The following is a 25551-nucleotide window of genomic DNA, read 5'->3' on the forward strand; positions in this document are numbered from 1 at the left end:
GGTCATCTTTTTTATATTAGAATTGTGTTTATTTAAGACTGTAATTACATATTTTTGGCTGCTATTATCGTTTTCATATGGCTCATATTCATTTTCTTCCATTTTTTATTGTGACCAAACCGCGTGTTTTCGATTCCGCGTAAAAATGAACTATTCAACATTTTCATAATTTTTTAAAAGATTTTTAAATGTGCCTTTAAGATGTTATAACATCATCTTACTGATTGTAAATAATGTTATGCATTATGTATATAAAACTTTTATATATGTACTACATTTTCCAAGTATTTGAATTTACAAGCAAGTACTTAAACTTTGTTGTTTCATTAATCAGTTGCTGGTTTAAATATTATTAACATATATATGACACTTTTATAATAATAACATTCCGAGTTATTATATATTGCCATGTATTAGGTAACAAATACAAGGAACTCAGAATATTCGTAATTTAACACTAAATGAATTACAATATCTACTGGCAATTTATACCGTACTGCTGGTAAAAATGAATACTGCCTTGTAAAACATAATTAAAAAATCGAGAAATAAAGTGAAATACATTTTAATAAAAATATTGTTTGCAAGTAGAACATCATTTAATTAAAACAATATAGGATAAATATTTTCCCATATTCACAGTTCACTTTATTCCTCGATTATAAATTAACATATTAAATTGTATTTAATTTTAATTTATATAATTGGTTGCTATTAAAAATTATAGACTGTATACTGATTATAAAAATTGTAAGAAATATGTATGCTTTAATATATTATTTATATTTTTATAATCAAACATTTTAAGAAAATTGAAAACATGTACTCTTTATTCTATAAGCTGTATTTATAAGATACATTTTTATAATGTAGCCTTTTTAATATTCAATAAAAAAAGAAAACTATGTTATAGTTAAGATAAAAATCTAGAAATTATTATTTCCTGCATAAATTATGCTAATTACAGTTATAGAATACATAGATTAATGAAATTACTAATGAATGTGATGATCAATATCTAATGTCAATTTACTATAGTGTGTATTCAAATGAGAACAATCTGCTATCATAAATCTGAAAATTGCATATTAAAGTATAAATAACAAATTGAAGAGAATAATTACATTATACATACCTATATAACAAAATTGCAAGTGGAACTGTACTAGCATGCCACAAGGAATGAGCATCAAATATCCAAAAAATGGGTGCAAAATCTGCTACTTCCAATATAGTAACAAGAACAGTTAATATATTGAACCATCCAATTAAGTAAATATATGACAATCTTTTACGATTACGACGCCACCACACCATTGTTGCAACAAATGTTAAAAATCCTGTAATATTTTTTATTAATTACGATTATGATACCTACATATTTTTAAATAAAAAGAAATACTTATTACATTACCTACAACTACATTAAATTTCATATTATAATCATAATTAATGTAGCCAGACCATAGGTGAGATAAGTGTGTATATAAAGTACTAAGGTATGCACATGTAATCACAGCAAATAGCTTATTATTTTTATATGTCATTCTGAAATTAAAAGAAGAAATACATATTAAACAACTATTAGTCAATAGTATGTTGTATATACTATGTAATATAACAAATCACCTCAACAACATACAGTACAGTAATGTAAGAACCATAATAAATGCACAAGAATAATCCATTACTTCTGTGAATGAAGTATCTCTTGCATGAAAAATAGCTGACCAAAACCAGCCATGTATGCATATCTAAAATTATACCTTTTTATATTACTATAAAAATAAAATAGAAACATTTATATACTAATAAAATAAATGATATTAATTTTATAAAAGATATGATATACATATATATACCCAGCTAAAATAGGACCATATATAAAACATAGGATAAGTAGATCTAACTTTTCTTTTAAATTTCCAATACATAGTGATATGTATATAAAAGTTTAATATAGAAAATATAACAGATGCAGGTTCTTGACATCCAAAAAAGCGAATAAATGGCCACTGCAATAAAAATCATCATTTATTAATATTTTTGACACAGATATTGATATATATTTTATTAATGTACATGCATATATTATATACCTTCCCATGAAACTGAGGAACTTTTAAACCATGAGAAGTAAAATAATCAACTGTATCCCAAGTACAGCTGTAACTGCAGTTTTCTTTACAAGACCACAGTAGTAATCTTAATGATAAGGAAGGTTTTACTTTAAAGTTTTCATCTGTGAAATATTAATTAAAAAATTAATATAATATTCTGTCAAAGTATACAATAACATAAGAAATACTAAAATACTTTAGATTATATATCAGACAAAATATATACCAGTATCACAGTTGCTGTCATAACATTTTGCAAAGCACAAATTGTAAAATTGAGATCTGTCACCTATTGAGCCACTTGTATTTGCAATTAAAAACATTTGAAATACTAAAATGCAGAGCCATTTCCATTCTAACAAACTTTTCTTATACTGCCACATACTGTGCATACTGCATGGCTTAAGTTAATTGTTATAATGTATGAAACCTTATCAATGAAAGAAGGTTTCAATGTATCCAATACAATTTTTGAAGTGTACATACACATATATAAATACTATCATTATGTATATATATAGCTTTAATTCTAAAGAATTGCTCAAATATAAACATTTAAAAATTAAGTATTAATTTTCGGTATACAAATAAATAATTGAATTGCAAATTTCATTTCAATATTTTTCTATTTAAAATGTAGTATTTGCTACAAAGTGGAAGAAGAGGTAAATATATATGACACGTCGTGAAGGAATATGTTTTTGAGAATGGAACGTGTGCTGATGTGTACATACACAACATGAAACATAAAATTCAGAACATTTAAGCATTTTGAAATGTACACACTTTTACATGGATTGTACAAGTATCTTGTGCAAAAAGATGAATATTTTATATTGATATTAGGACTAGACAATGCAGGAAAAACGGTAAAAAATAAAAATGTCTGCATAATTAAGGTTAAGTATGTGAAAACAAATTTTTATATTGTAGACGTACTTAGAAGCAGCAAAAACAAAATTTACAAAGAATTACAAGGGTATGAATCCTAGCAAAATTACAACAACTGTTGGCTTAAATATTGGAAAAATTGATATTGCTGGTGTCCGCTTTAACTTCTGGGATCTTGGTGGTCAAGAAGAACTTCGTTCATTGTGGGATAAAGTAAATAATAATAAACTGTTACAGATATTCAAGAGTCAATCTAATTTAATTATTATAATAAATATTGATTTCCACATTGATTTGATATGAAACATTACTGTCATATTGTTTATAATATGTAAAGAAACTATATTTTGCCTTCACAGTATTATGCTGAATCACATGCTGTAATTTATATAGTTGACTCATCAGACCGTGAAAAAATACCTGAATCTAAGGAAACTTTTGGTAAAATATAAAATATTGTATATAACTTTGCATACATTACATCTTAACTTGTCAGTGTAAGGATATATTCTTTTTGTAGATAGAGTTATATCATCGGAACACTTAATAGGTGTACCTCTTTTAGTCCTAGCAAATAAGCAGGATGTGCCTGATTGCATGGGTGTTAGAGAAGTAAAACCTATCTTTAATCAAAATGCACATTTAATTGGTCGAAGAGATTGTATGGTAATGCCTGTTTCTGCTTTAAATGGGTAAATATTTATTTATATTTATATTATTACATAAATTTAAAACAGTTGTTAACAAATAATTATTTATGTGATACAAAAGGGATGGTGTAGATGAAGGGATACATTGGCTTGTGGATTGTGTCAAGAGAAACAGCGATGTTCGGCCACCACGTAACCAGAATGACAATTGTCTATCTTAATATTACATTCCTGTTTTGTTATAACGTATAGATTAATTTATGAACAGTATTTTAATGTAAGAGTTCTGTATATCTATATTAGGAATAATTATATTTATCCTAATAAACTTTGGTTTTTTAATCCGTATTATTTAAATTATTTATCAGCACTGGTTCCTTTCCTTAATAATATAAAAATATCAGTAATTTTTATACTTGTTGAAAATCCATTTTTCTTATTACAAATTAGTTCTTATCAATTGATTAATAATAATGATCAAATGATTAGTATATAGAACAAACTAATTATTACAAATAAATGGTTTAAATTCATATTATTCATATCTTATTTGCTAGTAAATTAGACTGTTTTTTGTCCCAGTTTGATTTATATAATTTAATCTTTAAATTATTTTGGGAATATAACTTCTCCATATTATTGCTATCAAGGTAATATCTAAGATAAGAGATAATGCCAACACATTACCTTCTTTTCTGTTATGTTGGTGATAAAAAGTATATAAAACTGGTAGTACAGCTGTATGGTGGATAATACATGCTTTATAATTTCTGTGTTAACTTTTTGAGCTCAACTACATTGATTTAAATTTGATATATCATGTGGCCTTATTATGAGTGTGAAGATTGGAGTGTTTTACCACCAGAATTAAATAGAAGGTGAAGATTTTCCTACTTCTAATTCTTAATCCAAAAATAACTTTTAGATATAAATTGTATATAATCATATGGACATTTATCAAGTAAAAATTATCAAGAATAAATATTTTCAAGTAGTACATAGTATAATATTAGAAATACCTATATTTAAATACTACATAAACAACATTATTAAAAAATAATTTCTTTTAAAATAGTATATTTTGTTTACATAATCTTTGCAATAATTATTTACATTAAAATATTTTATATTGTTTTGAAAATTCTTTAAATAAATATGTCGTATTAATCGATCGGTACCGTACATGTATATTGCATTCTTATTATTTTTAACAATTGTGCAATGACATTCAGATTAAATATAACCAGTTTCATATGTTTTTGTGTTGTTTTATAAAAAAGAACTGTGTATTTGTAGAAATATTACAAAAATGAATTATCTGATCGAAGTGGAATCAAAAAATAGGTCATAATATTCTATTTTATAAAACATTACGAATTTCGCGCTTTAGAAACAAGCATCATTATTACTCACTACGTTGAGCAACAGTATACATAAATAAGAAGGTAGAAATTAAGATGATAAATAAATGAAATGGGTTGAATTTTGAGAAAGAATAATTGATACACCTGTTCATTCAGTGTTTCAAACATGGAACATATATGATATAGCAAATGATCACGAGAACATTAAACCAAAAATCACAGTATTATCAAGGAACAACGTCAGTGACAATAGGTAGCCATTTTGGTTTCTGATGCGCGAATGCCGCTGGACACTATCGTTGGACAGTGTCTGTCGTGCGATAGGGTAGACAACTGTGGACGTTTAACTATGTCCATGGTTTTTTTCGCAGTTGATTAACCCCTCCCTCTTCGTGAATCAAAGTTTCGTACGGTACGTATCGTTAATAGTAACAAAACAACTTAGAAGAAAAATATCTGGAATGCAACAACGTATATCCAAACCAATACAGGCCGATATGCCAGGTGCACGACAGACTATGCAAAAGTGAGTGAGGGCGCCCAACTCGCGCGCCCTGGGAGGCGAGGCATTTGTCGCCGTATTTGTTATACGACTTGCGTGTAAAAGGTGGGCGACACGACGACGGTAGAATACGACGCGCCTTCGTGCCGTCTCTTACGTTCGTCGCAAACATCACTCGATTTCCGGATTCGAGTTACCTGAAAACGTCGTCCTTTGACTGGTACTGTTTGACAGTTAGAAAACTAACCCTTGGTTCGATGCCCTTCAGTGCGAACGATCTTTTATATAACCGGTTTACACATTTTACAATATGCTGCCGACTTGTGCAAGCGTGCGACCGCGACGCGTTTTTATAGCACGTGAATTTGTGGTCGAATGACATTCAAAAACTAGGTAATATCCATTGCATGCATTGCACTCTTCTGATCGACTACTTAGATTTCGTCAGCGAAACCGGTTATTTTATATACAGTGCACGTTCTGTAACGTGTTAAAAAAAGAATAATAATAGTTTGTGTTCTCTACTCAACGAAGATAGTATAATATCTATATTTTTGGATCCTTATATGAAGTATTAAAGTTTTCATTACATTAAGACTTGTGTCAACATTTAATGTTAATGTAAACAATTCTTTTTAATAATACTGTTTATAGTTTAATTCTTTTTATCTATAAAATTAAATGAAAAACAATAACAAACTAAAATATTATTTATTTATACGAAAACATTATGTATTCTATGTTGTGTTTACATAGTAACCATGTGCAAAGTAATTGTAAAAATTCTTCGTTAAGAGAGAGAATATTAACAATATTCTATTTGTTTTATGTTATTAAAACTACTTTATGAAATTTTTACATATAACTTATAATACCTCATAATATCAGTTGACCTTTTTCCAATAGGAAGAAAACAGTTCTTGTTCTGTACTCATCTATACTTCATTTACGTTACTGAAGTTCATCATATACCTTTGAAAACTTTGCTGAGAACCATGAATGCTTCAGAACACGGGTAATACATAGTTTCTAATCTTAAGAAATGAATCAATTTTAAGATAACTTTTATATATTTCCCTAATGTGATATTAATTTTAATATAATCTAAAAATTGTCATCTTTAAATTCTATTTGAAAAACAATTTGTTATTACAATGATAACTGATTCTACTTAAATAATTGTTTATGTAATTTTACTCAAAACAATGTTTGCTCAATATAAATAACTAATGAAACCAGATCATGGGTGTCATTGCACAACCAAAAATGGTATGTAAATGATTTGTGCGTATAAAATAGCATGGGTGTGTATATTCCAGGTTTAACCCAGCCTTTAACATGGCCTCCATAAAACAAGTGTTTAATGAGGCAGTAGAAAGAGGTAAGTTTAATATTTATATAATAATATTTATTGACAATCTTTATTGAATCTTATTTGTTATTTTGAAAGATGTTAAACATTACAGTTATATTTTGTCTATGAGATGTCCATAATGTTCTTTCACTTTATTTAATTACATAATTCATATTGTAATTGAATAAATATAATGATTGATTTTTATTAATTAATGTCTCTTTTTATTATATTTGTTGTAAGTAAATTTTAGTTAAATAGGATTGTGAGATAATTTTTTAGAACTGTAGTGTTTATAAATACATTTCATGATACTAATGTCTTTTCATCATGTTTCATCCAAAGAATCAGCTACTAATCCTCTGACATCGCTGCTTGCTATTCATCATAATTAATTTCTGCTTTGGTTATCATGCACCGCTTAAGCACTTAACTCATTAAATGCTACTAACACTAAAAAATGGATAACATATTTGTAATTTAAAAGTCTCAACAGTTAGAATGCCAGCACCAACACGGTTGAGGGATCTCATCAGGCAAATAAGAGCTGCCAGAACTGCAGCAGAAGAAAGAACAGTTGTGAATAAAGAATGTGCATACATTCGTTCAACATTCAGAGAAGAAGATAGTGTATGGAGATGTCGCAATATTGCAAAACTTTTGTATATTCACATGCTTGGGTTTGTGTCAAAACTTTGTTACAATGTAAACTATATACAACAATACTTTCAATTACTTCTTTCTTATGATAAAATATACATTACATTTATAGATACCCGGCTCACTTCGGTCAATTAGAATGTTTAAAACTCATTGCATCTCCAAGGTTTACAGATAAAAGGATTGGTTACTTGGGCGCGATGTTACTTTTAGACGAGCGGCAGGATGTTCATCTTTTAATTACAAATTGTTTAAAAAAGTGAAGTTCTTATAACATTACATTAATATTTGAAATGTTTGTAAATATATTAACTCCTAGTATTTTTTTTACAGTGATTTAAATAGTTCTACACAGTTTGTTATTGGTTTAGCATTATGTACCTTGGGTGCAATTGCATCACCAGAAATGGCCAGAGATTTGGCATCTGAAGTTGAAAGGTTGATGAAATCACCAAATGCATATATCCGAAAGAAAGCAGCTCTTTGTGCATTTAGAATTATTAGACGTGTACCAGAATTGATGGAAATGTTTCTTCCCGCTACTCGCAGTTTAATTACAGAAAAAAATCATGGCGTGTTAATTACAGGTGTCACACTCATTACAGAAATGTGTGAAAACAGTGTTGATACATTGAATCACTTTAAGAAGGTAAGTTTTATATGTTTCAATGGAAAATAGGGATATACAAAAGAGTGAAATATTTAGATGCCTTAACTAACATTACAAAAATTTAGTCCTTGCATTAAAAGAGATTATATATATTTTTTTAACATCACAGTTTAATTTCTTTTGATGTTGGCATTTCTAGTGTAGATGCAAGTTAGATAGTTAGATTGAATTACTAGCATTAGTAACATATTACTATCAGAATAATTAAAGTTACAAGAAATCATAGAAAGGAATGTAGTCTATAATTTTATGTAAATTTAACAGTACAACAAATAAGTACATAAAAAAAAGAAAACATTTTAACTTAATAATCTTCCTAATATATATTTTTTGCCCATGATATTTATAATATAAGTATGGTTTTATCTTTCTTAGGAATGCGGCCATCGAGAGGTAAAAAGTGTATAAAAATCCTTTGTACTTTTGCATGTTATGCTTATTATGGACTTCATTCTTTTCATTTAATTTATACGATTTTTTTATTGCAAATGTTCAATAATTCATATCAATTGTTTAGTTATAGTTCTTGAAAATCCAAATATATATGCATGTACTTTGAAAATACAGTACAATATGGAGTATATTTTATTATTTTTAACGTCTTTCCTTATAAGTATTATTGTTATTGATCGAATTAAATTAAAAGTTATTTACTTTATTGACATATGTAATTGTTGGCCTATAGTATTTTGTCTATTGTTATTTATGATAATATTATATATGTATAAATATATATCGTACTTGTGCAAGATTATATTTTATCAAAATATATTATGGATATAAAGGTATAGTCGTTTTTGCACAAACAATGCAATATAATAAAGTTTATGTTTCTTTCTATTAAGTAACTTATTTTTAAATATGTGAATTCATTTTTCGTGTTTGTATTTAATATTGCTTATTACTTCTGCAAAAACTTAAAACATAAAATTATTTTTTCAGATTGTGCCAAATCTTGTGAGGATTCTTAAGAATTTGATATTAGCTGGATATTCTCCGGAACACGATGTATCTGGTGTATCTGATCCTTTTCTTCAAGTAAAGATATTGCGTCTCCTACGAATTCTTGGTCGCAATGATATTGATGCATCCGAGGCAATGAACGATATACTTGCACAAGTTGCAACAAACACAGAAACTAGTAAAAATGTTGGAAACACAATATTGTATGAAACTGTATTATCTATTATGGATATTAAGTCAGAAAGCGGACTTAGAGTATTAGCAGTGAATATATTAGGTCGATTTTTATTAAATAACGATAAGAACATTCGATATGTCGCGCTGAATACATTACTGAAAACAGTTTATGTAGATACAAGTGCAGTGCAAAGACATCGCTCAACAATTTTGGTAATGTTCTTATATTATTTTTTTAACAATTTTTTGTTCATCTACTTTATAACACCAACAAAAATATATTATTTTACTTTATTTAACTGTTTTTTAGGAGTGTCTAAAGGATCCAGATGTATCAATTAGAAGACGAGCGATGGAACTTAGTTTCGCGCTTGTAAATTCAAACAATATTAGAAATATGATGAAAGAATTGTTACTTTTCTTGGAACGCGCTGATCCAGAATTTAAAGCTCAATGCAGTAGTAATATAGTGATGTCTGCGGAAAGATTTGCACCTAATAAACGTTGGCATCTCGAAACGTTATTTAAAGTTCTCGTTGCTGTAAGAAATTAACTTTTTAACAACATTGCTCGTTAGATTGATACTTTTAAAATAACAATTGTAATTTTATCGAATTTCAGGCTGGCAATTATGTCCGGGACGATGTAGTAGCATGCACTATTCAATTAATTTCAGAAACACAAGCACAGCAAAGTTATGCTGTTAGCGCTCTGTGGAAAGCGTTAGAAAAAGATACAGCTGATAAACAACCTTTAGCACAAGTAGCAACATGGTGTATTGGTGAATATGGGGATTTATTGTTATACGCACCACCGTCAGAAGATGTAGATGCTCCTGTTAATGTACGTTATATGTAATACAATTCTGTAACTTGTAGTTTGCAAGTCATAACTTGAAATAATTATATACATAATTTTTATCTTCCTCTTATTATTATTAGTTAACAGAAGATGAAGTTATCGATGTCTATCAAAGGTTATTATGGAGTCCACAAAATACAGTTGTTACAAAGCAGTATACGTTATTATCTCTCACAAAACTTAGCACAAGATTCCAAAAGGGTAATGAGTAAGTATTACAATATAATGTAACATAAATACTATATAACATCTATTTTATATATTTTTTTTAAAGAATTTAGACGAACAAATTGTTTGTGTTTCAGAAAAATTCGTCAAATAATTGATACGTTTGGCAGTAATTTACATATTGAACTGCAACAACGAGGTATTGAATTCTCACAGTTGTTCAGAAAATATGATCATTTACGATCTGCGTTGCTTGAAAGAATGCCTCCTATGGAAACTGCAAGGCCACAGGCAAATGGTATTATCGGTATGGCAAATGGGGAACCGGAACCAGAAGAAGAAAAATCAACAGCTTTAGAAGCAAGTACTCCGCCATCTGATTCAGTAAGTACATTACAAAGTGTGCTATAATTATTACAATTGGTTTTATTAATTTAAGATGTAACTAGTAGCATAATTTTTATATGATAATAATGTTGAATTTTATAAAAATTTTTGCATTTTCTAGAGTGCACTTCTAGATTTGCTTGGAACCACTGACTTAGGAATGACTCCTTCAGTATCGAGTAAAAATCCACCTGCTAATTCAACAGCTGTAGTAAACAATAACGACCTATTGGATTTACTTGGTAGTTTGGATTTAAGTGCACCTACACCTACATCTACACTGCCACAAACACAATCGCCGACACAAATATTTAATCCTGCTAACACAACTAACTTCTTAGTGGATGGTTTACTTAATTCATCACAATCGATTCAGAACGGTTTGTATAGATTAACGAAGTATTCACTTTTTACCAGAAGATATAATTTCATTTCGTAATTGTAGATACACCTGTTATGATTGTATTGGACAAAGCAGGACTTAAAATAACCTTCAGATTAGAGAGACCATCAGATGTTAACGATTTATTAGTTATAAACATGTCAGCTCAAAATTCTGGAAGTGCTATATTAACTGATTTCTTGTTTCAAGCAGCAGTTCCTAAGGTAGGAGAAATTGATGTAATTTCATATTAAATCTAAAGAATAAAAATTATTTAAAACATTTTTTAGACATTCCAGCTACAGATGTTGTCTCCATCAAGCACTGTCATTCCTCCTTCCGGGCAAGTTACTCAAGTATTAAAAGTTGCAAATATTAACAAAGTACGGTTTTATAATTATTATATCCTTAAAGAACGCGATGATGTTTTGTTTCTCATGTTTATTCATCACTTTCTCTTTTAACAAAGGTACCTTTACGAATGAGATTACGTATATCGTACACTGGACCAGCTGGGCCAGTCCTGGAACAAACGGAAGTAAATAATTTTCCTCCTATAACATCACAGTGACAAGATATATTAAGGAAAACAATTGTACATATGCCTGTTTAAATAAGTAATCAAGTCTTAAATAGACTGACACACAATTTCATCTTCTCATCGGGTAAAGTGACACATATTGGTAAAAGGATATATTTGAAAAAAAAATTTTCGTAATTGATTACATTTATTGTTTATAAAACATTGTATGAACTTGATAAGATACAAATTTGTAATCAATTTTTTTCCCGTTAATATGCACAAAGAATGGTTTCCATCTGCTCACAAGCCATATTTTATAGCTGTAAAAATTTGAATGTTCAGTAACTGTTTATGGGTACAATGTTTGTAAATATTTAAATGTAAAAAGTATTCTAAAGTTTTGATTTTATACAGTTAAACAAAATATCATAATAAGCTATTTTTTAAATGCTTAAAAGATTAAATAAATAGGTTCATTGATTGATTGACGGATAATAAAATTACATTCGTAGTTGATTTCAATTAGCGCTTATTGAGCAGATGGTGTGATCTTGATTTTAAAATCTTGCAAAAGTAGTAAAGCTTATTAGTACAGAATTATAAAATTTCATGAAAAAAGAAAAGACGAAAGAAAGGAATGTAAAATTTCTCTTGTATTATGCTGCATGTATTGTGAAACATGTAAATATTTTGTCTAATCGAATATAGAAAGATAGAACAATAATACTACATGCAACACTTATTTGATTTGTTGAATTTGTAATTTTACAGCTTCTGATTTAGTACATAATTTCATGCATAAGGTAATTAATACAAACATAAATACAAAAGAGATATGTAACAGGAAATACTAAAACTATTCAGAAATGTTGGTAAAAGATGTTTTTCACTAAAAATGTTGCTGCCCAATTATCAACAACAGGCACTTAAATCTCGCTGTAATAATCTTTTCTACTACATTTGTAAGTAATAAATGAACGCGATTGCCTTGTAAATATTTAAATAATTTCAGTGACATAGAAGTGATTAAATTCTCGTTATAAGGAACGTAAAATGGGGTTCTTTGCGTGTGTTTATGATACAATTATCATGTGAGTAACTAATGAAAGAACTTGCTTCTTTCATAACATTTTTTTAAATAAGAAAGGGTAATACATAAATGCATATACATGTAGCTTGTACACATTTGCTATACCCCATATTTACGTTTGTTATGGGTGGTGTTTATACTGTTTTGAATGTATCTGGAGTATATAATGCCATTGGAGGGCTGAATTCTGATTGTCGAATTATTTTTTACACTCGTCATCGTATATTAAATCATTTAAAACTATAAATGAGTTATCCTCTTTGATTATTATGAAAATGAAATTCTTATTAAACTATCTTTGTCATTTTGTTTTAAAGTAAATTTTGAGAATTATACTGAGAATATTGCAGTATAATGTTAATAATAATTTAATATTAAAAATTTTTATTTATCATTAGTAACAATAAAACTGTTGTTTGGTAACATATAATTTAAGAATAACAAGACATACGTTTGAATATGTTTCGTAATAACATAAAAATTCTGGTTTAAAAAAAGTATTTTTACATTCCTTTTTATCATAAAAATAAAATATAAAATGTAAAGTTAAATTGAAAAAATTTATCATTTTAATTTTTATAATTTAATGAATCGTTTTAGTAAAAATTTTATTTTTTTATACGTATTATTTCTCTTTTTATACAAAGAAATACTTTGTTATAAAATGTGGATCTAATCGTGCAAAAGATGCATAAAAATCAAATACATAAAAGTAGCAATAGTGTCTCTATTTGCAAGTATTTGTCTTTTTCAAGATTTTATCTATGTGAAGTTAATATACAATTGTACTTAATTACATTTAATTTACTTTAATGTAATAGTATTGTATGAATATGTAGCTTTTTAAGCGCGGCTACTAAAATTTAGTATTATAAAAAAATCTAGTATTTGAAACGATTAAGTTAAAAAAATGTCTTTTATTATTTTCTTCCTAAATTTCTCATAAATATCGTTATTAATGATTATATTAACAGCATAACTGTATGCATTTTAGCTCCGTCCCTTATATGTTGTGCACTATAAATGCGAAGGTATATAATTCTAGAACAGGTGGGTGTGTTTCTGAGTGGCCTTGTCCTAAAGTCTGTGACACAGTGTCAGCCCTTCAGTGGGGTATTCTCTGCCTACTTGTTCTCAATATTATATTAGTTTTATAAATATATAAGTCAACTGTGAGGATATTGAATAATGATAAAGATACTGTATATATACGTTTCAGAGAATCAAGGTGTGAAAATAAAATGTATTTTTATTCCACTATACTGTCAGAATATTATATTAATACTTATACGGTGGTTAATATGAAAAAATTTACGTTACTTCATAAGGTAAAATCGTAGATTTTAGTCTGTATAAGATTTTATGTTGATTTTGTATACACAATTAGTTAAAGATACATATTAATAGAAAAAAAGGCCATGGTTATAGCAAAAAATAAAGACAGACATATTTTGTCCATCACGTTATAATTATAAATTTTTCTTACATTAATTAGACGTTATGTATGATATTACAATTAACATTCTTATAATAATTCTACTTTATATACATAGCTTATGTCGATGTTTGTTGAGACTCGGGATTACATCCAGCAGGATTAGAACCAACTTGATTAAATAATCTGTCTTTAATTATTTGTGCCATTAAACCGTGAATAATTTCAATAGTAGTTTTACAACTATCCCTTGTTGCTTTAATTAATTTTTCTACCGTACTCCGATCATGAGGATCTGTTCCACCTAAAATAAATCCTCTTCCGAGCGCAACTTCCGACTGTTCTAACTTATCCGATAGATCAAATATTTGTCCAGTAGTATAATCTGCATTTGTCAAAAGGCTAGAAGAGCTTAAAGTATTCACCCAATATTTATTCCACAAAGAATCTAGTAATCTTCTATCTAATGATGATTTGAAATAAGATACTTCTAAGGAATAATATTGTTTGCAATGAACACCAAAATCTTCAATTTTATTTAACGGTATTGTCTGATATTCAGACGGTTCTTCATTCGCTGGTTTATATCCCTGTAAGTATAACATAATTCATTAAACTTTGTTCTTCATTCTTTTCATCCATAATGTATTATGGTTACAATAAAATATGCATTACTTTTGGATAGGTTCTAAATGCACCCAGGCAAACTTTCCCAGCAGAAATTGTTCTTACAGGATCAATGACAATAGCAACAAATGGTTCTTGGAAATTCTGATTAAGCATCTGGGTAGATACATCGATGCCTGACAACCAACACCCATAACCAGGATGACTGTGATACCATCCAATAGCATTTTCTTGCCTACCAACCTTCATAAGTAAATAATAACACATATGTAGTTGTAAGAAATAACAAATCATTATATGTAAAATTGTTAAATGGGTATGATTAAAAACACCTGTTTAGCTGCTTCTATATATGCTGTCATATATTCATATGCTTGTGCCTGAGCATTAACTCTTGTTTCTGTGCCTTCTACAGGCAATGCAAAAGAATCCATAACAATCATTGTATTTGCAGCAACTTTACCTAAGAGAAGACCCATCACTTCTAAAGTTCCACCAGAACGAGCATGCATAACCATTTTTAATAATGCCAATGCAGAAATCTTTATATCTTTGAAAAAGTGATGACTAAAATATGATAAAACATAAGATTTTATTATTCCTGTATAAAATTATTTTAACTCCTTGCGTATAGATGTACAAATAACTTACTCTTTCTCCCATGGTTTTGCAGCTAATATATCTTGTTGTTCTTTACGGTCATACCTATAAATCTCATCAACAGTACTAATTGTTTCAACATTGTTTGACATTTCCCATGTTTTCTGAGCAATAGTACTTTGATCAGAAGATGTGCTTGCCATGATTATAAATTTGCTTTAATACTTTGAACCTATAATTACAAAACAGAAATACCAATTAACTGAATATGTTTTACAAAATTACAATTAAATGTGCAACTAATAAACTGATCTCAGAAATATGTATTTAAATAATCATTTGGAAATATCTACCAATATTACCTTATGTCAAATTATATAAACTAGAAATTTCAAAATTATACCTCAATTGCAACTTTGGTTAGCACCAATTATGGCTTTATTTTGTTTCGTTAAATCATATCTAAAGTATTCATGTATTTATGTATTTCAAGACACATAGGCATTAACTACAGATCCACCAAGACTGGACATGCTTTGTTTTCGAGGGTCTTGAATTTTGTGCCTCGAGAACGAGCGTTATCTGCTCTATCCTAGGTACAAAAAATGTAAAACACTTCACACTGAACCAGTCTTTGCACCCATTGACGGTAACGGCAGATTGCTTCGATATCCACGACTAAACCCTACCATTGCCAGTCAAGTGCCCAGCTGAGAGTTATTTTTATTTATATTAATAAATTAAACATAAAACTTCGTTTAAAACTGATTTTGAATATAATAATATACTATAAATACATATATATATCTATAATTCAATGAATGTGCAAAATAGACTCATTATACAATAAAAATTTCTGTCCCTTTATCATTTTTATATCACATACGACATTATCAAATCAGTTTAGAATGAAATAACAGAGTTATTTGGACTGTGCTTTAACCACCTACCGATCAATTACCAACAGAGTTATGCATATTATTGATTGTCCTTTGTTCTCCATAAGATGGCACTAGCAACACTATGTACTAAAGGCAAAGCGTAAGCAAAATTTAGTCTACCACTAGATGGCTATAGTGTCCAAAAAAGGTTAAAAGATTCGAAATGTGAACTTCAAGAGATTTCAAGCAATCGAAGAAGGATTTTAATCATAATAGTGAGGTAAGTTTCAAAAATAAATTAAATTCCTAAAAGTAAGTAAAGCAGTAAACATGATAATCCATCCAGCGCCATCAATAACTCATACGCGTGTACATACATATTGCGCCCATTAAAAGTTTATTACAAACAGGATTTGTCATCCCAACTCGCTATTTAAAAGAAAAACATGTAAACTAATAGAGCGGCATACAGAATATTATTACTCGCATATTCAAAAATGTCAAATCACTGTTTGAAGAGAATTAATACACTCAAGCATAACAGATATATTAACAGGTATTACACACACACACACAATGATATTAATAATATTGATTCGCATATCTGTGCAAAACGCACTCAAAGCTTTTCCTAAACATTAGAAAAAAAAAACCAATAATCTATTTCAAAATGAATGTGACAGCAAGATAATTTTACTTATAATTCAATTGCCCTCAGTAATTCTGTTCACTTCGAGGTTAAGGTCTCTTCGCGTACCCTTTGCAGAGTCAAGTTCCGGTTTAGATGCTTTACGTATCCTTTCCGGTAATTCTTTTTTATAACGTGTGTCATCTACCAGCGATTGTAAGACTAAAAAAAAAAACACGACTGTTTTCAGTAGATTTGCATTCTTCCTCAATGTTGACATTCACGCGAATTTCCACGGGGAAACAAACTCGGGTGGAGTGAAAACCCGTTGGTAAGGGAGATGGGGTGAAAATACGCGTAAAAAGGCGGACAACGACGGTAGTGTACCATGATCGATTCGAAACGATCGGCGGCGTTTATTTTTGCATGCTGTTCGCAGCTTTTCGCATGAACGTCTTTGGAATGGACGCGCGCAGTAGCGTCGTCGTTGCCGGGTTAGTGGAACGTCGACGGTATAAATCGGGCGCTCGTTAAAACGTGACTTACGGCACTTTCACGACCGGCTGAAGTTAGCCGCGTGCTTGCAGCATTCTCTGCCTCGTCCTGCTATTCCATCGATGCTATTCCTCCGTACATTCTCATCTTTCCTTCAAACGATTTCCCGGAAAATTGCCACACGATAGCGACAATTGTCCCAAATGAGGACAGGTATAGAGTTTAGCTCGTTAGTGCATCGCGCCGATAAATACGGTCACCATTTTTACACTTACTTCTATGATCATTTTTATCGCTAGGTCTTTAGATCCCGATAGAAATTCATTCGATTTCGTTGCTAATAATAATCATCTTTTGTTCGAAGATAAACAGGGAACCATTCGAAAGATCGATAGTCGGAGACTTAAACGAGTCAGCGCGATATTCCATTATGTAAGACAACGCGATAGAACTCTCGATGGTCGAGAGCCCGATGATCCCAGGTTGCTCTATTTATAGTCTGACCTTCCTTGCGCTCTTTAAACAGATGTGTAAGATAGTTCATACCGCGTCCATTGTTAAGATCCATCGGAAAGGGAAATAATTGAGCAACTAATAAAGTTTATAGAGGTCTTGCATAATAACAAGCCTGTGTATCGATTAACCTTGACCGAAAGTGATCAAAGTGGAAATAAACTTTCTGCAACTTTGTCGGCGCTTGTTTTATCGCGGCGCGAGAATACGAAAGACTTTCTAGTCGCTGGATTATCTACTTACGCGTTGGGCGACACGGCAAGGTAATAATTATGATAATTCAAAGAATTTAATGAAACATAAGAAGTTAAAATTGTCAGAACTATTCGATTAGAAATCAATTAATCCATTAATCCATATATCTTTGTTTTCGTCTGTCTCGATATGAACGCATTTCCGGGTAAAAGCGAAGAAAGTACTTTTCGGTGGTCGCGCGAACGAACTGGCACGTCTGTCGTTTCCATTCGTTTCATGGATCCCCTGGGAGCGAAACACAATACCCGAGAAGTAGGAAACAGTGGAAGGAAGGTAGAAGGGGCGAAGGAAAGAGGAGCGGGAACAAGAAGGGAAATTGTGTAATTTATTCAGCTGAGCAAGGGGCTACACCCGTGGTTCGGTGTGTATACGCGTAGGTGAATCGGCTGATGTAAGAGAAGGGTGGCGCCAACGTTTATATCGTGAATACAACTTTGCGTGCTTTCGAAAATTGCATCAAGACTTGCGGCGAAGCAACAGAACCGAATGCAATAGCCGTGAAGCAACCTGGATAGTTTACCGTGGGGGTGGTTGCAGCTTTTTCAATCTTTGCGCGTACTCGACCACTTACATAATTGAATTCTCATCATTCTTATCATTCTTATCATTGCATCGAATGTTATAGTAATTATTAACAGCACGATCGTTACAGCTACCATTTGGTCTTACCTATTTAAAAAAATGCATTGCTATAGAGTCACAATGGCCCTATTCTGCAAGAAACAATCATTGACCCAGAGAGGAAGGTGTAGGAAGTAAAATTATACTGCAACGCGTGTTTTACCTTTCGATTTTCAAAATTTAAAGGACCCCGTTGTCTGTTTACTTTAGAACCCTTTATGTCATCCGTACACCTTCCGGGAAAGAAATACTATTACTTTTTAAACATCCTATATTTCGTTGCACCGAGTTTACCACAGTCCGTCCGTACAATGCGGGAGTTTGTCATCGTTAATCTACGATAGTTGGAGCGTGTTGCTGTTCTTTGTTATCAACGCGTCGTACCGGTGCAAACGATATCCGCTTAAGAATTGAGTTACGAGACCACAAGTAGCGAGACGAGTACCACTTCTGAAACGAAGTACTCGGGGATCTCCTCTCTGTGTCTCTCTCTCACTTTCTATTTTTTTTTTCTTCTTCCTCTTTCTCCCAACGTGGCGAGCAGTCGATCGGTCGGTCGGTCGGTCACTGAACCGCGCGCGCCGCCTTGTAACTCCATGCCATGCCATTCCATCCCATCCTGCCGCGATCGAGCGGGTACCGTTAGAATCTTGTCCCAGTCTACCTGGAAACTAATTCGACGTCGTCGGGCCTAAACGTCGGCTCCGTTCTCGACGTCCGCGGACGCCACGATTGAGCCACCTTTCGAACACCCGATCCTTCGAAAATTCTAAAGCGCCAAAGTTACAAAATTTCAATTTCGAAATTTCACTAACCAATTACGATCAATTCGATTCCCTGTCTCAAAATTGGTTTTTTGAACGGAAATGTGTTACAGTAATCAGTGCTCTCGATTCTAGAATTAAATTCCGTTCGTAGCCGTTGAGTTGGTAATTATGCGTCGAAAGTTCCGCGTAAACTTTCTTGCTCACATCCTTCTCTCTCATTTTGTTTTCCTCAGTCAACATCTTATTAACTGGCCTGGTTAGTTTAGTCTTACTTGTAGCGGATACAAAGTTTGCCGGGTCTAACGAGAAAACCTCTTGAAAATTCTAATCTCAAGAAAATTGCGAAACCACCTTCGGTCGTTTCGATTTACAACCTTTTTTCAAACGGTACGCCGAATTTCACCTTCTTCAATTTTGAATAATTAATCAATCGATTGATTATTGATCAAGTGAGAGGTTACAGATCAATATGACAAATTATCATTTCAGATAAAGATTTCCATATATATCTCATCTTCGAATCAATGAAGATTAAACAGAGCAGATCTGTTGGTTGATACGAAACTTCCGATACGATATCGTTTGTAACACCGGAAGTCCGCTATCAGTCAGAAAGTCGGGACGAATAATTGATCGTAGAGGAATTGATATCGTAAATTGATATAGAACGATCGTCGTCGAATGGTATCGCAAGGATGTGAAGGGATGAAAAATGAAAAAGATAGTCGAAGAAAGAAGGAGAGACAAACATGATGGTAGGGGATGGACAAGGTTGAGGGGGTGGTAGTGATGGTGGTGGTGGTGGTGGTGGTGGTGATGGCGGTAGTGTGGGCGTCGGCAGAGCAAGGGGTGGAAAATGGGCTACGGAGGGTTGTACGAGGCAAGTACGAAGAGGGGGATGGACGCGGCTACCATGGCAACCATGGCTGGGTTTCAGGGCCCCGGCCGATGCTTTGGGTAATGTTCCGCACCTTGGAATGGATTTCTCTCGCTTCGCTACCAAATGGGGTTAGTCAGTGCTAAGCACACGCTTGTTCTTCACCTTTTCCTCTTTCTACTTCCGTATCTTATCTCGTTCCTTCCTTCCGACGCATTTCACCCTTAATTTCAATATTTTCGCGCCTAAAAATGCTCCTCGCCAATTGGACCTTTGAATCGGTTCGAAGAGGTTCGAATACTCGGTATCGAGTACGTACGTAAATAAAGAGAAGAACGCGTGAAATTGCTTTTGTCCTCGATAAAATATGTTCGCGCGTTTCTCAGGAAGGAAAGAGTGATTTATCGCGGTGCTGATTAGAGAACAGTTCGTATCTCCCATTCCTCGGGAAAGATGGCGCGCTTAATGTTGGCATACTTAACGCGAACTTGTTCTTGGTAAGGTCAAGATTATTCATGCGTCATAACTTATTGATTGATTTCTTTCGACGACAAAGTCCTTTGATTTAATAATGAAAATCGACTTCGACCCGTCAGACCCTTTAACTTTCTTCGAAAGAAAAACCTTGAACGGAGCCTCTGTTTATTTTCTTGAAAGTTTCAAACGGACGATCGATGTTTGCGTTACCGTCGTTCCTCTTAAGCACTTTACGAGCCCGAGGAAATATGCAGCATTGCTGTAATTGAACCAACCGTTGGTTTTTTGATGTTGTTTTGGTTAATAATTTTCTCGATCCTCTTACGAGAGTTTCATTCAAAAGTTACCTTTATTCCTGGATTCATTTATACATATACCTCGAATAGTAATGATAATAAGACGTTTAAGTATAGGTCATTGAGACAGTTCTCTGTAGAAGTGGTGTGTTGTTAATTTCACGCAGAGAATTGCGTCGGCACGTTGCAACGGCATAACGAAATCAGCCCGCGGTGTAGTGTGGCTGATATACCGACGTAGTCATGTACTTGATGGGCTTTCCGCTAACGAGAGTTAATTGCAGCATAAATATGCCCGTTATGAACGGGTGAAATGATTACGATAAACTAGAGAGCTGTAACCGGAGCGTTAGAACGAAGGAAACACTCGTAAAATCAGGTAGAGGAGGGAGGGAAATAATGAAAACCGATAAGCCGGTTCGGTGTGTTTCGAAAATCTATAAGGCAGTAAAACGATTTATTTGTTTCCTATCGAGTTTACGGGATCGTTTGTTATTCCTCCGTTGTCGCCGTTCGACACCCACGATACGTATGATACAGGGTATCTTTGCTTTTCAATTCAATAAAGTCAAGTTATAAATCTATTTCTTTTAACAAGAAATATTTCGACGGAAAGGTGTATAAAAATTTTAGTTTCTCTCAATTATCGATATTTGAATGTGTTCGTACGTCTATAAAATATTATTGGAAAAAATTGAATTTAAATCGTATCCAGCCGGTTGTGTTTTACCGTTCAATTTCATTTCTGCGTCAAATACGTGTATTCGAGGCATCACGTTTCGCGATGTTCGATATTCAATACGTGTCAACACTACTTTTAATCGAAGTTGGAATTATTGAAGCGAGAACCGACGGAAAATAGGGAGGGAAAGCATGGTGGAATACGAGCGACATAAAACCGAGAGAAACAAACCAAGAGTAATCCATATTTTCTATTTCGATAAAGTCACGGACGTGCAGGTGGTTCAAGGCCGCGTGTACGGCCTCCAAGGCTCGATCTGACCTCCTCTCCGGATTGCAGTCGCGATCGGAGGAGTGTCAGGTTTTAGACGTGACTTGACCTGCCTTGACCAAGACTCGCTCTACTCCTGGTTGACGACGTGCTACGATCTCTTATTCCTTTCCCTTCGCTTCACGTTTTCCGTCTCCTTACGGTGCAACACCTTCCGCTTGAAATACTATGCCTGGATCCTCGGTGCCTCGTATCTTCTGCGGTTATTTCTACACCGTCTAAAGTTGACTGATACTTGTCTGGTGCACAGTGTTCTTGTTGGTCATTAACACTGTGAAAATTGTTAAGAGTCTTATTACGAGTCAAAAACGATAAATAGATTCAACAAAATTTGGTATAAATCGTTTGGAATTCAAAAAATTGTGTCATAGGGAAGTTAGGGGTTGGAGAGCCACCACGCGTCGCCGACTCTTCGGCTGATAGGGGTGCAACTATAATACCTTCTTGATTAAATGAAATCTAGCGTAATTGCTGGCAGAATTGAATTGTATTAAAGATCCTTTAAATCATCTGCCAAAAGTAAGACTCTACCAACTTTGGTAACAGTCATCGCTATTAATTTCGGACAAAGCAAAGGTTAATCTGGCTGAAAATAACCGGTGATAACTAGTTCAATGTCGTGGCATTTGTTAAAAACGTAAACAAACACTGACGTATATGTGATTCGCGATAAGTTATCAGCGCGAATTCGTTCCGAATCAAGAATCTTCTTATCAGATCACCAACGTTCGTCAGGTGTTACGATAAGCCGACGATTTCCAAGCAATGGTGCTTCTGAAAATCGAACCCAGTATCAAACGGAACCGAACCGTTCGAATTGTCATCGCACCAAGAGACAGAGCAAACGATGTATCGGACAGAAGCGAACTCGAAATTTGATTCGTCGATCGGTAAGTTCGAAGGCTGAAAGCGCGCGTCCGCGGTTCTATGGGAATGCCGGTGTGTGATCCAATGACTTGGCAACAACGCTCGCGTTGCAGCGGTGCACCCACTGCACCCACTGCACCGAAGGCAACGTTGCAATCGTCCGATACACGGCTAGCGTTGCACGCGTGCATCGCTGGGTATGCGTAGATGTGCATGAACGTAGATGACGTTGAGAGATCGAAAGACCGTCGACGACGGAACTGTATATGACGAGTGCTTCCTCGCGTGTTACCTTGCGCTTACCAGCCACGCGCTCGCGTATCAACTGCACTTTCAAGGCTGCAGAACATTTCCTTCGGTTTCCTTCGAAAAACTCCGACCAGACACGTGTTTCCGCTCTGATCAGTCCCGTACGGAAATATCCGTCTGATTACGGATATCACGGCGATGCTACAACCGTTTCTGCTGAATCGTTGCCTTTCGAAACGCTTTGGGCACTTTCAGACATTGCGAAAGATTCAAACGGAGGCCGAAGGAGAACGATGTGGGTCGTGACCTAGATTTTCCTCTCCTCCTCCTTCTTTCTTCTTCCTTTCCTTCGTTTTAACACCTTGTTCCGTGTGCACAGTTTATTCGCGACATTACGTCGTCGAACACCCTAATTACCTTTAATTGATAGCTGTTCTTTTCAACGAGGATTGGTGTAACTAGGATTTTTGACCAGGGTGGGCCAGGTCTAATTGTAAATATAAAAATACCCGAATACGAGTATTAATCGCATATATCTTAATCAAACATAGAAAATTGACACCGTTTTCCTTTTAGTACACGGTCGGATTCGTAAGCGTTTCGCTTTAACCAAATGATTCACCTTTAAACGGCTTTATAAGTGAAACGAACATGCTGTTCGCACTTCCACCGGTACTCTTCACGGGAAATTTACATTTTGGCTAAGTGCCAGTTCATCCGCCTGTCCTTAGGCGAGTGTTCCTCAAAATAGACCGTGACGTTTTTCTGTTATGATCGAAGATGACACACGGACGGCGTACAAACCCTGTGATTAATGTTGAACAGTTTATCGGTCGCCTTTGTTTACCAACTCGATGTCGGCAACTTGTTGGACACCGGTGTTAGTCGACACGTTCATACGAAACTTACTGAATGTTGTTGGTAAGCCGACAAGATTTCGCGTGTGTACATACATACTATCGTAGTTTAGATTTTGTTTACGAAAAATGTAACGGGTACAACACGTGACTGCTGGTTCACCGAACTCTCGACGATTATCACGCGAATACAAGTTACCACAGAGTAATAACGAACAGTACGTGTACGTTTAATTAAATTTAATAAGCGTGGTTTATGTAAATTTTCAGCAACTGTTTCGAACCTTCCATAGATGATAATAAAACACGAGAAGATAAGAAACCGGCGAACTGTTAATTGCAGAACATTTCAATTATCGAAAAATTGTAACTTTCGTATGTTTTAACATTTACTCATTGTCAGAGGAATATTTTAATGCCAAACGCGTTAATTAACTCAGTGAAAATGAACGTACGTTTCGTTTTCTAATTTAAACTTTCCACTTGCTGCCTTACGAAATTAATATATTATTAATGATACTATTCGATTACATTCAATCTCTGCATCCGGTCAACGGTGTTAAATACACAAGTGTTACTATAGAAAAGGAACTGACGCGACGTTATAAATTTCGTGTCAGCTTTTTTTAAGGGAGAAACTTTTGACGATATTACACGAGAAATCAACGCTATACATCTTCTGGATAGCTTCCAGAGACAAACAGGAGCCATGGCAAAGAAATGATCTCTTTTTTTGGAATCTTTCCAATGTTTCTCGATTTGATATTTCTCGGGATTTTCAGTGTTTGTAACATATGCGAACACCTTTTGTCCTATGTTGTTCCATAAGATATATAGAAACTTATTCCGGCGATATTTACCTCGAATTCAATATTAATACATATTAATACTATTTTCATCTACCTGATTTACGAGGTGAAAGTGATAACGGGTTCGCCGTGGATCCGCATCAGCTGTGATCCCGGCGACGCGTGCTGGTCCGCGTCACGGTTGATTAACATTAATGATATTAGAATTATTGTTCATGGCTGTTGAAGAAAATGGGTGAAATTTGTTGGTATCTATCGGTATTCTAGCGAGCAGTATTATGGTGGTGCACGCGGTCGCTCACGAATTCGGAGTAACGAGTAAATTCCGATAAGTTACCGGTGTGTCGGACACTTCGGGTGGGACGTGCGCAAGGGGGGTAAGGAGGAGGAGGAGGCGGTGGAGGGGAGTAGGGAAGTTGAGGGAAACGGTGAGGTTGTTTGAGGGGGGAAAGAGCGGGAACGCGAGACCGAGAGCGCGAAGCGAGGACGAGGACTCGCGAGGAGTGCGCGGCGAGGAAGGTGG

General features: G+C 33.3%; 4 protein-coding genes across 23 annotated transcripts; 2 read left to right on the plus strand and 2 right to left on the minus strand.

The window, feature by feature from the left end:
- Positions 1–5: 5 nt before the first annotated feature.
- On the minus strand, positions 6–2664 carry PGAP3 (Per1-like protein PGAP3). The gene is made up of 7 exons (XM_034330648.2): positions 2347–2664; positions 2100–2242; positions 1863–2015; positions 1630–1754; positions 1415–1548; positions 1136–1340; positions 6–1074 (listed from the first exon to the last, which is right to left on the minus strand). The coding sequence occupies exons 1-7, from the start codon at positions 2510–2512 to the stop codon at positions 996–998; spliced, it is 1005 nt and encodes a 334-aa protein (XP_034186539.1). The 5' UTR covers positions 2513–2664; the 3' UTR covers positions 6–995.
- Positions 2665–2742: 78 nt separating this feature from the next.
- Arfrp1 (ADP-ribosylation factor related protein 1) lies at positions 2743–4007 on the plus strand. Its single transcript, XM_034330659.1, has 5 exons — positions 2743–2989; positions 3054–3224; positions 3371–3452; positions 3532–3703; positions 3783–4007. Exons 1-5 carry the CDS (start codon positions 2897–2899, stop codon positions 3880–3882), a joined length of 618 nt encoding a protein of 205 aa, XP_034186550.1. The 5' UTR covers positions 2743–2896; the 3' UTR covers positions 3883–4007.
- A 364-nt stretch (positions 4008–4371) lies between these two features.
- AP-1gamma (adaptor protein complex 1, gamma subunit) lies at positions 4372–15571 on the plus strand. Of its 20 annotated transcripts, none has more exons than XM_034330607.2 (17): positions 5058–5437; positions 5517–5920; positions 6434–6542; positions 6847–6908; positions 7369–7561; positions 7654–7800; positions 7875–8190; positions 8587–8604; positions 9154–9564; positions 9662–9892; positions 9973–10194; positions 10293–10420; positions 10518–10764; positions 10889–11147; positions 11213–11373; positions 11440–11532; positions 11619–15571. In XM_034330607.2, the coding sequence occupies exons 3-17, from the start codon at positions 6523–6525 to the stop codon at positions 11718–11720; spliced, it is 2610 nt and encodes an 869-aa protein (XP_034186498.2). In that variant the 5' UTR covers positions 5058–5437; positions 5517–5920; positions 6434–6522; the 3' UTR covers positions 11721–15571. The 20 variants fall into 20 exon arrangements, with proteins under 20 accessions (XP_034186493.2, XP_034186494.2, XP_034186495.2 ...); XM_034330610.2 differs by having other exon boundaries at positions 5517–5632; XM_076692143.1 differs by having other exon boundaries at positions 5058–5920.
- Positions 14317–15627, minus strand: CSN5 (COP9 signalosome subunit 5). Its single transcript, XM_034330642.2, has 4 exons — positions 15476–15627; positions 15157–15391; positions 14873–15067; positions 14317–14787 (listed from the first exon to the last, which is right to left on the minus strand). The coding sequence occupies exons 1-4, from the start codon at positions 15625–15627 to the stop codon at positions 14317–14319; spliced, it is 1053 nt and encodes a 350-aa protein (XP_034186533.1).
- Positions 15628–25551: the final 9924 nt, after the last annotated feature.

This window comes from Osmia lignaria, chromosome 14 (genome assembly GCF_051020975.1).
Source record: "Osmia lignaria lignaria isolate PbOS001 chromosome 14, iyOsmLign1, whole genome shotgun sequence".
NCBI lineage: Eukaryota > Metazoa > Arthropoda > Insecta > Hymenoptera > Megachilidae > Osmia > Osmia lignaria.

Coding starts and splice junctions, on each gene's coding strand:
- PGAP3 (XM_034330648.2), bottom strand. CDS start 2,512: ATGCACAGTATGTGGCAGTATAAGAAAAGTTTGTTAGAATGGAAATGG. Junction 2,243..2,346: donor TGACAGCAACTGTGATACTG/GTATATATTTTG, acceptor AATATTTCACAG/ATGAAAACTTTAAAGTAAAA. Junction 1,549..1,629: donor CTGTACTGTATGTTGTTGAG/GTGATTTGTTAT, acceptor TTTTAATTTCAG/AATGACATATAAAAATAATA.
- Arfrp1 (XM_034330659.1), top strand. CDS start 2,897: ATGTACACACTTTTACATGGATTGTACAAGTATCTTGTGCAAAAAGAT. Junction 3,225..3,370: donor TTCGTTCATTGTGGGATAAA/GTAAATAATAAT, acceptor TTGCCTTCACAG/TATTATGCTGAATCACATGC. Junction 3,704..3,782: donor CCTGTTTCTGCTTTAAATGG/GTAAATATTTAT, acceptor GTGATACAAAAG/GGATGGTGTAGATGAAGGGA.
- AP-1gamma (XM_034330602.2), top strand. CDS start 4,481: ATGTGGCCTTATTATGAGTGTGAAGATTGGAGTGTTTTACCACCAGAA. Junction 7,562..7,653: donor TTGTATATTCACATGCTTGG/GTTTGTGTCAAA, acceptor TTACATTTATAG/ATACCCGGCTCACTTCGGTC. Junction 9,565..9,661: donor GACATCGCTCAACAATTTTG/GTAATGTTCTTA, acceptor ACTGTTTTTTAG/GAGTGTCTAAAGGATCCAGA.
- CSN5 (XM_034330642.2), bottom strand. CDS start 15,627: ATGGCAAGCACATCTTCTGATCAAAGTACTATTGCTCAGAAAACATGG. Junction 15,392..15,475: donor GCAAAACCATGGGAGAAAGA/GTAAGTTATTTG, acceptor ATCATATTTTAG/TCATCACTTTTTCAAAGATA. Junction 14,788..14,872: donor CATTTAGAACCTATCCAAAA/GTAATGCATATT, acceptor TTATACTTACAG/GGATATAAACCAGCGAATGA.